The 14,764-nt window shown below is 39.7% G+C and overlaps 1 protein-coding gene across 4 annotated transcripts in view; it reads left to right on the top strand.

Moving 5' to 3' along the window:
* TBC1D30 (TBC1 domain family member 30) overlaps nt 1-14,449 on the top strand; it is a 49,057-nt gene extending 34,608 nt beyond the window's left edge. For 2 of the 4 annotated variants that reach the window (XM_084513347.1, XM_084513349.1), the window contains 6 exons: nt 3,035-3,140; nt 7,866-7,978; nt 8,153-8,292; nt 9,969-10,175; nt 10,376-10,432; nt 11,598-14,449. In XM_084513347.1, coding sequence (XP_084369473.1) covers nt 3,035-3,140; nt 7,866-7,978; nt 8,153-8,292; nt 9,969-10,175; nt 10,376-10,432; nt 11,598-12,382 — 1,408 coding nt within the window. In that variant the 3' untranslated portion in view covers nt 12,383-14,449. The remainder of the gene's footprint in view (nt 1-3,034; nt 3,141-7,865; nt 7,979-8,152; nt 8,293-9,968; nt 10,176-10,375; nt 10,433-11,597) is intronic. The other 2 variants (XM_084513348.1, XM_084513350.1) reach the window with 1 other exon arrangement.
* The last annotated feature ends 315 nt before the right edge of the window (nt 14,450-14,764 follow it).

Raw genomic sequence — 14,764 nt, 5'->3', positions numbered from 1 at the left:
AGTTCAGCTGGAAACTTTTTCATCAGCTGCATCAATTTTTCTTGTGATGGCTAGCCAAACTTTCATTTTTACCCCCTCAGGCTGGACCACTGGGATTTACATTCAGCTCTGTCCTTGGATGTTTCATTTTTATTCTTTTTATTTTCTGAGTGAATTAGCACTTCAGTTCAGTAGCACCGCAGGAGACTGTTTAGTACATCTCATTTTTAATCTGAATAACAGTAAGAATAAGCTATTCAAATTTCAAATCCTAAAACTATTGTTTGTGGGGAGTGAGGAGGAGCGTGGCCAGGTTTTGGGGCACTTAACAGAAAAGGACCACTGGTGTGATAACCAGAGATGCAGAATATAGTGGGTCACAAAAACTGTACAAGCATGGAAATTCAGTAAGCGTGTGATTATTTATTACCAAACAAGATAAGGAAGTAAAGTGGGGGTGCTGTGTTCTTGATGGGAGAAGACTGATTTTTTTTTTTTCCTCTTCTCTGCTGAAAGTAAAATGGGGAATTGAAAGAAGTCAGACCGGAGACAATGGTAGTCTCGAAGTCTTCATGCTTTTCATGACTATTTTTCTAGAAAAAGAAATAAATGGGGTGAGAAGTGCTTCTCTTGAAATGCTAGAGGTTCAATCATGCTTTGGTTTTGATGGAAATAGACTTAAAGAATGAACAGTTCAAAAATAGTGGTAATAGAGAAAGATGTAGAGGTCACGAGAGACTGAAATTATTAGGGAAGACAGGCAGTAAGTTTGTGGCAATTGGCTATATACCCATTATTTCTTTCCTTTGTCAATATTTTAGCTGAAGTCAGGGAAGCTTCCTCTTCTAATCCTTAAGAAAAAAGACTACTTTTTTGGGGGGGGAGATGGGGGATCATCCCAGCAGATAGTGGCCAAAGTACAGAGGAAGGAAGCTACAGTATGCTCAGTTCTTTGAGTTTTCCAAGTCAAATATAGGCAACAATTTTGGATTGTTTCAAAAAAAAAAAAAAAAGAAAAAACAAAAACAAAAGGCTGTTTGGGTTTTAGGACATTGCCATAATTGATATGTGCATTAACATGTGAGGTAAAAATATTGAGGGCGAAAACAGTAAAGATTCTTGTAATCAAAAGCAGATACCTGAGCAATGATTGCGTAAACAAACAGAAGCAGCCTGGAGCTAACTGCTTGTTGAGGGATTAGTAGGAAAAGAGCTTTACTGTTCTGAAAGATCAAAGGGATGCCTCTAAAGCAGAAGATATGCTGAGGAAACTCAGCTGGTGCAGAGACTGACCCAGTCCCTCACCTGGAATGGGAGGTGAATTGGCAAATGTTCAGTGGTCATATTATCCAGGTGAGGGTTTTCTCAAGTTGGTCCATTTGGGATCTAGCCACAACAGAGAAATATGTTCCGCCCCAAGCAGTGATTCAACAGAAAATTATGGCCATCTTTTTGTAGTTAGATGGTCTCGTGATGCTCTCCTATTTCTCCCAACCTGCTAAGAGCAACAGGAAGAACATCAATAGTGGAACATACAGGTGACTGGAAGTAGCTCTGTGTGCTGGATGCATCCTTGTTTGTACTTGAATTTTTTTCATCAGTATTTGCAGACACTTCCACTTCAGCAGGATGAGATTGATGGCTTGGACAATTGGATACTTGAAATCCAGAACTTCAAGATGCAGTGTGCAGAAGGCTGGTGTGTGTGTGTTTGTCTGTGTGTGCAAATCTATCTTTACCTTTATGCATTTTTTGATTTGTTGTTCTGAATTTGTTTTTCTTCATCACAGCTACGTGGAAAGAATCACAGCTCTTAGTCAACACAGAGCAGTTTTAGAGCTCCTGTTTGACAAAGCCAATGATATATTGCTTCTCTGTTCTGCTGAAGTCCAGAGAAGAAACACAATTTACTTTTCCAGCCTGTTTTTTTTAATCTCTTCAAATTCCTGGTGTAAGCTTGGATGAATAATAGGCCATTCAATATATTTTCTCAGAATAATGATTTCAGCCAAAGTGATTTTAGAACTATGATTTTTTCCAATGAAATATCCGTCCTGGATGGATCAAAGATCCATTCTATTTCTAGAGCTATTACAGCTAGATTTACTGACAGTTTCTTTCCCTTCAGGGTATTTTTAGGAAGGAAAAATTGACTTGTGTATACGTCTCAGACAAAGAACCTTGAGAGTGTGTATTACTTCTATTTTCTTCCAGGTTTATTGCAGAATTTCACACAAGTCTTTCTAACCCGTAAGCTTCTCATTCACGGGGTGAAGATAATATTTATTTGCCCCTTGAAGGTGATGTGAAGTTAAACTAATCTTTGCAAAACATGTTGGTATCTTTGAATGGAAATTGTTGCAAGTGCAAAGAAATGATTGTGTTCAGCTGTCTCATCGCTGGTTCGTTATGCTGCCTTGCTTCCCTGTGTCTGTCTTTAATGGGTTTGCTGTTTGGAGGTCAGACGAAGGTTCTTCGAAAAAACTGTTGGGAACAAGGTTAATTTTTATTCTTGGAGGTCTGAAGAAGGGCCTTGAAAGTCTGGAAGCTTTTCTAATTGAATCAAGCCAGTGTAACCCTTAATCAAGCTGTTATACAGTGGCTTTATAAAACGTTCGGCTAAAGTGACCAACTCATAGGTGTGTATGTAAGAGAGAACATCCCACTCTTGTTTGTTTTTTTTTTTGTTAATTCAAGTATGCAGAACGTTACAAGATGAATTTAGCAAGAGACACTCCATTTTTGAGCTGAGGGGTAAGCTCCCTTGTGTTAGTTAGCAGGGGGACAGGATTTATTGATCCTTGTGTTGTAGAAGTGAAAGGAGCAGAGCGAATAACCTGTCAGTATGTGCATGAATCCTTTATCTTATGTAGTCACGATAATGTGATGTGCACTGTCTTATTATTTGGAAGTGTAAGGGGGGCTGCAATAAACGTAAGAATTACTGTGACTAATGGAAGTGCATATTTTATGATTACAGAAAGTTCCGTTTTGGTTTAGAGGCATGTGATCACGTGTAAAAGTAAAATAAGAAAAAATATTTGTTTTGATGTAGGCAAATAGAGTGTTGTGAAACTGCAGATGAGTTTTACAGTACCATGGGCAAGCTGACGCAGGAGATGCTGGAAGACAGCCTGATTGACAGCAATGAACTCATGCAGGTGAGTAATTGTGATATAATTATTGTTTGTGTTTTCTATTCATCCTTCTGGTGCTGATTTCTGAAGAATTACACTTTTATTCAGATGCTGCAGAAACCTAAACTCTCCCAGGAATAAAAATTTAAGATAAATGCAGATGGCTTGCAGTTAAAGCTAAAATATTACACAATAAAAATGGAAAACCAGTAGGCTCCATCTGATAAAATTGTGTATATGTTGACAGCTGAAAGTTGGGAGTGATACAGTGCCCAATTGGTTTTACGCAAGCAAGATGTATAATCTCTTTGTAGTCATAATTTTTAGGGTTTTCTTTTCTATTTGTTTTTGTTTTGGCCAGTTATTTATTACACTGTGTCCTTTTCATTCTGTAGACACACTAGGAGATACAAATTTATCAAGTAAGAAGGGGGAAAATCCTTGATTATTAAAAAACGATTTAAAAAAATCCATCAGTGGTGTCAGTGAACTATAAACAGAGACATTTTTAGATAACTGCGCTCATTGAGTTCTTAGGCTTACATCATTGTGTAAGAACAAAGATCTACGTTCTGGAAAAGGAAAGGGCTTTGAGTATTGCAGATAAAACTATTGATTTGCACTTTTTTTTTTTTTTTTTTTTTGCTAATATCCGTTCGGTATTTTTCTTTTTAGGTGTTTTTATAAAGATTTCATGCTGCAGTTCTCAGGTCAACTTTTGTTGAGTCAGAAAATGGTGGTTAAATAGGTGCAAATACAGAGCACATAATTGACCTGAATTTTTGTTACTTAGGGGAGGAAAAAAAGTCTGAAGCATATGACGTTGGATAGATATATTAATGTAGTTTACAGGGGACTTTTTTTTACACATTATTGGAAGCCAAATTTGTTGACTGGGATTCAGTGACTTGGATTTCTTTGCTGTTGTGTGTAATGAAGATAAGGCACAGGTAAATTTCTGGAGGGTCAGAAGGATATTTCTTTTCACTGCTGTAATTATTATGAATATATTAAAGTCATTTTGTGCTTCAGCAAAAAATAAGCTCTTGGTACAGTGGCAGGAGTGTTGGGGAAAGATACCACTGCTATTGATACGAGAATGTGGTAGTTCTCAAGGTTTTCTGCAAAGAGAAGCAGCACGCCTGTTTTCTGGGTGTTCTCTCAGCTGAGGAAACCATGCTACAGCTCAGGTAGCATTCATCAAGCCAAAGGCAGGCGTTGGCAGTGGAGCCATCCCCATCTGAGGTGTTCACTTCTTTACCCTAGGTGAGAGAAGTAGGCGCTGTAAATGTTTGCTGTTAGGGGATATGAATCCCACCATGTGCCTGGCCACTTCATTTGAATGTGTTTTTTTTTTTTCCTCTGTTTTGGGGAAGAAAATTGAGAAATGTGAACAAGTGTGTTAAAGAAAGGATCCAGGCTGCTTGACAATATTTTTATAAGTTGCTTTAACTTTTTCCAGAGAAGTTAGCCAGAAATGAGTGTTTAGACTGCTTTGTTTTCTTTTTTTTTTTTTTTTTTTTTCCTGTAATCAGAATCAGAGCAATGATTTTACTCTGATACTTTTTCAGGGTGACTCAAAGATTAGTATTGTACAATGGGAAAGGGTTAATATCCTACTCTGCCTTCTCTGTACTTCTCTCTTCATTCTGTTGCTGATGATCATCTCTTTTTTTTTTTTTTTTTTTTTTTTGAAGCTTGTGTGATGCTTCCATTTTTATCTGAGCTACCTGCCCAGGCTCACTTAAGCCAGTGAAGAGTAACTGGCACTTCTAGGCCAGTTACTTTGTTCTGGGAAACAAAGTCCCATGTAGACAGTAAATAATATACTCTGGACTGAAGACTTGCAGCTTTTGTGGATTTGGCCCTTAAGCAGTAAGAGTTCTTCTCATGTTATGCTGAGGAGAGCTTGGAGTGATTGGAGGAGCAGGCAAGCCTACAGCCTCCTCCTTTTTTCATTGTGAACAGTTTAAGTAAATAAAGGGTAAGTGCTGCACGCTTCAGATGCTAGACTGCATATGTATTTAGGACTAGAAGCTAAACAAATAGGGTCACCTTATTGGCCCATTAATAAGCTTCATTTCTCGCATGGAGACAGGAGGCTTTTTGCCAGGTGTCTGCAAGTTCTCTAAGCAGCGCGTGCTGGCTGGGTTGAGGAGCCGCTTTGATCCCTTCTCAGAAAGCCAGCGTTTTTACAAGCAGCTAAATTAATTCAGCTTGTAGGCTTAGAAACATTCCAGCGTAGAGGAGATGAGAAGCAAACAGGAAAAGGAGAGGCATCCCTGTGTGTTTACTGTGTTGGAGGGAAATAGGGGTTAATCCGTCTCTGTTATCTCAGTTTTAGATTAAGTCTGTAGTCAGTTACCTGGATGTGGTGGTATTCTCTTTCTGCTGGAGTAGCACTTCATCTGTTTTCTTTTGGGGTTGTTTTTGCTTTTGCTTTTTGTTTTGTCTTCCTAATGAAAAGAGAGAAAAGCCTTAACCCGTTGTGGGACAGCTTGAGCGAAGCATTTGTGAGCTATCTGCCAAAGCAAAACCACTTGCTCTCTTTTGGAAGTCACAGTCAGGGCCTTTTGTATGGCTTTCTGCTGAGGGTGTAGGTGGCTTTGCATTTTTAGAGAGGCACCGGACTGAGAAAGCACTACTGATTTGAGCTGAGAAGGGAGGGTATTTTTCTAGCCTCTTTTAGTGTTCCCAGAATCTGTCCCTCACAGCCATAACTAAGATAATGAGCTTGGCTGCATTGTGTTTCTTATTTGTAGGCTGTGTCCCACTGGCACAGTTTCACCTGAATCAATCAAAAAGCATCCAGAGCTGTGTGCAAACTAGGAACAAGATCCTTTGCCTCTGAAGCATTGCTGTGAGATCACAGGTGCTGATTGACATGTCCAGGGGAATTTTGAATGCCCAGGAGAATTTGCACCAGCATAAGATCTGCTTGTGAATCTCTTAGATAGCAAGTGAGGCTCCTAGTTACAATCTGATAACAGGTAATTAAGTTAAAAATGTGGACAAATGAAAGAAATTGCCCAGGATCTGGAAGAGATGCAGATTAGAGACGCGCAAAAGCTGGAAGCATAATCTAAACCAGTAGGTGCGAGGAGTAAATGGAGGACTCAAGCTGACTGTTTCGCGTAAAGCGTAACGGGCATATGGAAAAAGTTACCTGAAAAGGCTGTTGACATAAAAACTAGAAATAAATTCCAGACGCACCTCCTTCTCTGTGAAGGGAGGGAGTGGAGACATATGGGGAAAAACACAGGAAAGCGTGATGGAGATCAAACGAACAGCCAGGCACGTTGGGCCGGAGGTAGGGCTTTCTCCAGGTCATAAAATTCCTTCGTCTGGTAGACTGCCGGCGTATCAGTGTTTGGGCCCTAGAGGATATTTATCTTTCACAGTAGCAGTGCAGTTGTGTGGAGTGGCAAAGCCTCTCAGTTCCTGCTCGGGGTTTTGGAAGGTGCTCTCCTTGCCTTCGTTTTTTCAGAGCTCAAACCAAAAAATTCTTTTCATGCAGAAGCCTGTCGAGCTGCACCATTGCCCTGTGCCTGATCCAGCCAGGAACACTCTTCCTGCCCCTCATTGCTTACATCATTGCCACTGGAGAAAAGTATATATGTATTTTTTTTTCCTATCAGGAAAGGTCCAGCCCTGAATCTCACTGGATTTAGCACAAAGCACTGTTCATGAATGAATTAAATAGAAATTGTTCAAAATTTCCTTTCATCTTAATTGAAGCTATTTGCCTTCACATGAAAATGTCACTGACTTAATGGGACAGAAAAAGAAACGAAGCTGTCCTTTCATAGCTAATGAGATATTTTTTTTTTACGTTATATTATATAAAAAATATTTAAATATTTTTTTACGTTACTGCCTTTCAGGAGACCTTTAATTTTCAAAAAAGCTTGATTTTTCAAAGCAGCTCTGAGTAATGATGTTTCAGATTTTTTTTTTTTTTCAGTGCAAAAGTAGGGGGAAAAAGGGTTACTAAAATAGGTAAGAACAAATCAGCAATGATTCTGCAATGAATATTACGTATTTTTATGCCAGGTTGGCTGGTGACATGCATTCTTTTATTGCAGAATGAATTAAAGCAAAATTAATACGGAAAGCAAGTACATTTGCTATTATTTATCTTGTTAACTCTGGGTATTGAAATCAATAAAATAGTATTAGGGCTTCTTCTTTGAAGTTCTAGTACTGCAATGTTGCATTCAGAGCGGTGCAGAGACTTTTTTTGGTCCATGGTAGGACAAGTCTCTTCTCTCACAATTAAAAAATAAGTAAAAACTGTCTGTTAGCTGCATAATTTTGGGTCCTTCCTGTTTGACTGTGACTCAGGTGATGTAAGGGATCTGTTAACAATTCCCAAACGATGAGGATTGTCAATGCCTGTTGAATACTTGAGCAGAAATGTAGGAAGATGCCTAAAGCCTCAGCGATGCATATGTGCTGGCAAGGAGAGGACTGGTAGTGATTATTAAATAGGTACAGTAGCTGGAAAGGGTGCTACCTCTCATATTATCTTACATACTTTTAAAACTATGAACCTTGTATTTTTCTGTTGAGCCAGTCTTTATTTTTCTTACAGGAAGCATCGACTGAATCACAGAACTAGACCGTTTACATTGTCTTATGGCAAGACTGAAAGTCTGTTCAGGGAGAAATCTTTTGTGGGACTGTTGGTTAGAGGGACAATTTTAAAACCTGCTTTTTTTTTCCTTTTTTTTTTTTTTTTTTCCCTAGACTGTTTATACCATGGCTCAGTTTCCCTTTCCACAACTGGCAGAATTAAGGGAGAAATACACGTACAACATTACTCCTTTCCCTGCAGCAGTAAAGTCAACGTCACTTTCAGGGTGAGTTTCAAATGCTTCTCACTGCATATAGGATCATTGTTTACCCTACAGGATAGTGATATGACAGGTAGTGTCTTCCCTTATATGCACCTGAAGAAGATAAAGATGTTTTGTAGAGATGTTTCATATGCAAGAATGCCTCTTTATTTTTTCCCTTACGTTCTCATTTGACAGAAGGCTAGGCAGAACCAGAGACAGCGACGAGGAGAATGACCTAGATGATGAAGACTCAATTGTCAATGCAATTGGCTGTCTTGGACCATTAAGTGGGTTTTTGGCACCAGAGCTCCAAAAGTACCAGAAACAGATGAAAGGTAAAAGTATTTCAGTTACTTTTGAAAAATGTAGTTACATCTGTGTGACCTTGAGGAATCATTTGTACGTTCAGCTATGAAAGCTGCTATGCAAATTGGATTTTGAATTCACATAGGGATTACAGCAGATATTGGCTCTGCAGTCCTTGAGGAAGTCAGAGTCGATTTTGAAGGCTGTGTGCATGCTATCAATAATAGCATGGGGTATGAATTTTGCTACAATAATGTTTAAAAACAAAACCCACCATGGTGTTGCCTACACACACACAAAAAAAAAAAAGAAGTGAATATGTGAAAAGGAAGTCTACCCTAAATCCATGCTTATTTCCTAGAGAGCTATTAGGTAATCAGCATCTTCTGAAGACTATACTTTCAATAAATAATCTTGACCTTTATTAGCATGTATAGTATTGGAACATTTCAGTGAGGAGTAAATTCTGCGGATAGTTTCGCTAACCTATTGGGAAAACCTTCAAACTGTTGTATATTTCGGGTATATTCACATTAAAAAAAAAAAAAAAAAAAAAAAGAAAAAAGGGCGGGGGTATGGTGTAGGGTGTTCTGACAAAATGTTATTACCATTTCTTCAAATCCTTCCATTGAAATTAAACTTCTGACAGAATTACATGTTCAACTGTGCAAATGCTCACAGGAGAAAAAATTCTGATGCATATGAGAAGAGCAGAGCATGTCACAGTGGCCTTTATGAAATGATGATCAGTGGTGATTTTAGGATGCCCTGGGAGAGGCTATAGCAGTTGTTTGATTATTTCCGTTTGTTTGTTTTTTAAAAGTGGATGAGTAGAAGGGGAAGCAGACTGATGTAGCAGTCCCTGTTACCTGATTACACATCATCGTTCTTGTGGCTTGGTTTTGTTGAGACCTTTATGCTGGGATCGTCCTCCTGATTTTTGTTTTTTCCTTCCTGAGGGACTGTAAGTCTCTGCCTGCTGCTTCAAGCTAGCACTTAGTCAGAACATCACATTTCTATTGCAAACTAAGCCCAAGACAAACATCCCTCGGAAAAGAATTATCCCCTTGACCCTGGAGTGCCAGTTTAGTGATGCATCAGAAACAGCTGTGAAAATAAATTGCACTGCTTCTGTTGCTCTGTGGCTGTTCATCAGAAAGGCTCTGAAGTTGCCTGACTGCTCTGCTGCTCTGTATCTATCCCTTCTCTTGCTACTGGCAGCTTATTCCCTGGGGCTCTGTAACTGTTTCTTGATGCCTCTTGCTACTATCCCTTAGGTCAGTTGATTAACCTCCTGCCTTCTTGCCTGTAATGTGTTTTATAACTTGCATAGCTAGCCTCATCTTTGATCAACAGAGCGTTTTTAATAACCATTTTTTGAATTACTTCACCGATGGTTTGGTGTACTTTAGGGTAATTAAAAAACTGATGATAGCTTTCCATTGCTGTGTTAATTGATGTACTCTTGAAATGTGCACCCTCTCCCCCTTCCCAACCTTTTCTATTTTTAAGCAGTAGTTCTGGAAATGTAATACTTATAAATACTGAAGCTTTGTGAAAAAACTGTATTATCCTAGCTTTAATTAAAGACTACAGTTAAATAAGACAATAGGAACCAGACATAGGCTTGCCTTGCAGATAATCTGCAGTATTCTTCAGTATGCCAATTAACTCCTCATCTGTGCTTTATTCCTGCTCTGTGCAGACCAGAATGAAGAACAAAGCCTGGGCTCCAGCAACATCGCAGAGCTCAGTCCAGGAGCAATAGACTCTTGCCGCAGCGAGTATCACGCTGCCTTTAACAGCATGATGATGGAGCGCATGACCACTGATATTAATGCACTAAAAAAGCAATACTCCAGGATAAAGAAGAAACAGCAACAGCAGGCTCACCACGTGTATATTAGAGCAGGTAACATATCAAGACGTGTTTCATTTGCTGATTTATTGCAAACCTCATCAGGAGACAAGGCAAATACGCTTATTTTACTTTAAACCAAACAGAGAAAATGAGAGGTTGATACAATGTGTAACACCATACTAGTAGAGTGGGTACAACATCATGGACATGAATTGTAAATGAAACGGTGATGTTGTTTTTTCTCTTGTCAGGATCTGAAGATGACGACCCTGGGATATTTTTAGGTCCCAGGGACCAGCTGAACAATGGTATTTAATAGTGTCTTTGCTGTCTGGGTGCTTTGTCTTGCTCTCTCTGCTTCACAAGTTTAAAACTTTGGCATTCTTGGAGTTGACATGCTGATGCACTGAAAAAAAGTGAAATGAAGAAATGAGTACGCTTTGGATCAAGGGGCAGGCAGATTCCTAGCTGTTACATAGCATCCAACCTCCCCCGAGTTCATCAGGGCATGGCAGGTTGCGCGGCTGAGGAACTGGCCCAAGTGTTTCTCTGTGGCTGACAGTGTACCTAGCCCTAACGATGCTGCTCTGGAAATTGGACCAGACATCAGCCTGTTATGTAGCCATCTGTGTTCTGAGTCTGCTTCCCCAGTTGGTACTCAAGGACGTGGAGGTTAGCCTGAACAGAGCAGCTGAAGGTTTTTAATGGGTGTGCAATCATTTGTAAGAAGTTTATTTTTATTTATTTATTTTTTTTCAATAGTGGCAAGGTTCTTGCTTTGAACAAAGGCAGCAGCCATGCAGAAACAGTGCAAACAGTAAGATGTTGATTCCCAAGGACTGCCAAAAAAACAATAATTCAAAAACCATTCTAATTTTACTAATCATGATTCAGGGCTGGTTTTGTGGTTTAATCAAACTCTCACCTAATTACCTAATCCTGGATTTACTGCAGTGGTTTAATTAGAGAACCTAACAGAAATAAGTTGGTGTGGTTTTATCTATTAACAATATACTGCTTCATTCTCCAGTCACACAGGCCTCACACACAAGGAAGGGCTTATGTGCCTGACGTTGTATAGGGACTGAATTGCCTCTTACAGCTGGAAGAGAAATGAAGGAGGGGGACAGACATCAGAAGCCAATATTAATGTTAAACTTCCAGCTACAGTGTAATTCCAAAAATGGAGGAGCTGCATTTGTTACAGTCTATTTATTGATTTATTTTTCTGGCTCAGGACTCAGCCATAGTTTAGAAGCAGGGAGGGAAGATGGGAAATCTTTACCACAGCACTTTTAGCTCTGTGTTCAACTCCAAGATGTAAGAGGAATTCAGTGATTTTACTAGAAGTCAGTCCTACAAATCTCTGCTATACCTCAAGAAAGGTTTCGAATTCTTTGCTGGCGGATCCTTTGAACATTAATTTGTTCTGATGTTAACAATACCGTGTTTCTTTTAAACTCTTTCTTTCAGACAAAGGGCCAGTTACCAGCCTTCTCCCTTCTCAGGTAAACCACTCCCCGGTGATAAACCACCTCCTCTTAGGAAAGAAGATGAAATCAAATAACAGGTCTCTCAAGAATGCTGTTATCCACATCCCAAGCCATGCTCCAGGGAAGATGTCTCCCATTCCCCAAGAAGATCTTAAATCAAAACTGAACTCTCCGTGGCGCACTCACATACGAGTTCATCGAAAGAATATTGCCAGAGCTAAAGACCAGCAGGGGCATGGGGATACCGTAGGACTAATAGATGAGCAGAGCGAGAGCTGTAAAACAAACAGTCCTGGTGCCAAGGAGGAGACTTCCAAACGCTCTGATTTTGGAGAAGAAGGAGGTGGTTTGGATGACAGGACTACGCAAAAAGCTGACCAACAGCAGCCTGCTGACCCCGTCTCTACAGACAGCACTACAGATGTGTCAGTGGTTCAGCTAAAACTGGAAGCACTGGAACTCGTCTCAGATAACAAAACTGATGCTGAGTCAACACCCAGTCAGTCCTGCCAGCCACGTTTATCTGAGTCGAGTAGTTTGTCCAGTGACAGTGGGCACCTGGCGAAATCCCCCCAGCCTGGGATCCCAAAGCCACAAGTCTTCAATCCTTTCCCCAGTGTCAAGCCTCTTCGGAAGTCAGCTACAGCCAGGAATTTAGGGCTGTACGGCCCCACCGAGAGAACGCCAACCGTACACTTCCCACAGATGAGTAGAAGTTTCAGTAAGTCAGCAGCGAGTGGCAACAGTGGGACCAAGAAACGATGATGTACCACATGGCACTTTCCATTTCTGACAGGGAAAAATGTATTTTTATTTTATTTTATTTTATTATGTTTGTGTGTATGTGAGTCCCAAAGAGTTTCTGATCTTTAAGTAAGGAGGACAAAAGTGGTTACCAGATGTATAAATATGTGTCTTTGAAAATTGTGCTCCCGTGTTGCCATGGGATAGATTAGTGAAGATGCACTTTGGTGCCCTATTGTCAATTCTGATGGTTCTGTGGTAAAATAAACCTTGATTTGCAGTGTGAAGCATACTATTTCTTTAAATCTAATCCAGGCATGAAATCACCAGCTGCCTTTAACCCTGTAGGCCCCCGTGGCTTCCTCCTGCCTCTTTCAAGGCTGTAAGGACAAATTGTCTGCCTGGTGCAGCAAAACCATAAAGCAGTTTTTATGACTGTTACGCAGCCTCCCTGTTAGACCTCGTTATTATGCTCCATGAGTAGCTGGAGAAGCCACAACTAACAAGCACAAGCAGCCCTAGCAATCTACACTATCACTTTCGGTGTCAAGCATTGCCACTTATTTATACTGGGCCATCTGGCTTCAGGCATCCTCCAACAGCATGTCACGCTTCTCTTCCCGTGGCAGTCCTCTGCTGATAGTGTTTTTCATATAAATGTGATCAGTGAGTGTGAGAATAACAGGCATGAGCCCATCTACTACACTGGTTTGCTCCTTTTCTGTTACATACAACTGCTGGGGCATTGCAGCACTGCAAAATTAGGCATAAGGAACAATTAACTAGACATACAGTTGTGTTGAATATTGTATACATCTTGGCTTTAATGTATGTAAAAAATACTACCTAGTTTGCAACCAGTTTTGTAATTAAAATGTATTTGCCTGCTTAGCAGTAGGTAAAATATACAAATGTTCCAAAGTAGTTTAGGAGTTTAAATTCTATAAATAGAGCGATTAGATGCTTAGGGTGCCACTTCTCATTAAAACCCAGCACATCAGCCACGACGTTAGTGGATTGGACACGTTGGGCTGTCATGGGGTTCCTTGGCATGCTTCTGGTTCGTTGTGAAACAAAAACGGCTAAATTATAAGCTGAGTGTTTACTTCCAAGTCAGTCCCTTTTGCCAGTTTCTTACAACGTTTCCTCAGAAGCCTAGGTTTTGGATGTGTCCCCCACTAAAGTCTTGTAAAGCTGGTGAATACTGCGAGACAAGTGACAGATACATACGTATTAAGCAGGCAGAGAAGCTAACTGTGGATAATTCAGCTTCAGGGTTGCAAAATCAAGCATTCTGACTCCAAAAAAAAAAATCAGGTTGCTCTTAAAATACTACAGCTCTGCCATGCTGTATGCATTAACTGTGATTCATGACCTTTTTACTTCCGAGTTTCTCGTGACTTGAAGCTGCCCTGACTTGAAACTGGTGTAAAGGCAGTGAAGATGAATCGACCCCATTGTATGTAATATCTTCCTCAGTTAAAATTGTTTGTTAAATTTGCAAATTAATATATCACTGTCTATTTATTAATGTATCCCATGATCTCTAGGATGTGCTATCAGTTTTAGCTGTACAATATACCCTGTTTATTGTTGTGCGGATGATTTTATTTCACTGTTGTATTTTATACAGGTGTATGCATATGACGTAATGTACAAGTATGAACACTATAAATTTAAAACAGTTGTAGATCAGATTTTGCCCCTGCCTTATTTTCAGGTTAAGTAGTATTGTTGCTAATGATTATTTGTAGCACTAAGTCAATTTAAAATAATGTAGAATTTAGTCACTGACCATGGACTGTATGAGAATTGTTTCTGCCTTGATTTAAAAGAAATGCACTTCTTTTCAAAATTTTACTGTGAATCATTTTCCCAGTTTTTACCTAGCTTTAGCATATCATGCAGCTGTATGTGGGACTAGTAAAAATAAAAGGATTGTCATGCTGAAAAAACTGCTGAAACGTCACAAGTACATGCATGGATTTTCAGCACATTAAGATGTGATTAGGTAATGGAAAACTAGCAAGCTTTGCACAGATAATGATTGTGGGAGAAGAAATGCCAATAAAATATTGATTCAGATCTGATCAATAATTGATGAGTGTGCTCTGAGGGGCCTGTACTGCACTTGGACTGTTAGGATCGAGGCGAAGGAATCACAGCAACTCTGCGTTAATTTCCTGCTGCAAATAGCACCAAACTTTCTCTGAAATGGCTTTCAGTTTTCTTGTTTCCCATCACTAGCACTACTGAGTTGCTTGGAACTGCAAAGGAGGTTTGATCTACCTGAAATATATCTGCTGAACAGACAGCAAAATCATTTTAGTTGCTTGGTACTGAGGAGAAACGTGAAGGATAGGTCCAGACAGCCAGCAACCTACAGAGAAGACTCCAATTATT

The sequence above is a fragment of the Aythya ferina genome (genome assembly GCF_964211825.1).
Source record: "Aythya ferina genome assembly, chromosome: 1".
Taxonomy (NCBI): Eukaryota; Metazoa; Chordata; class Aves; order Anseriformes; family Anatidae; genus Aythya; species Aythya ferina.
Note: the sequence above shows the minus strand (reverse complement) of the source record. Positions and strands in the feature narration are given on the sequence as shown.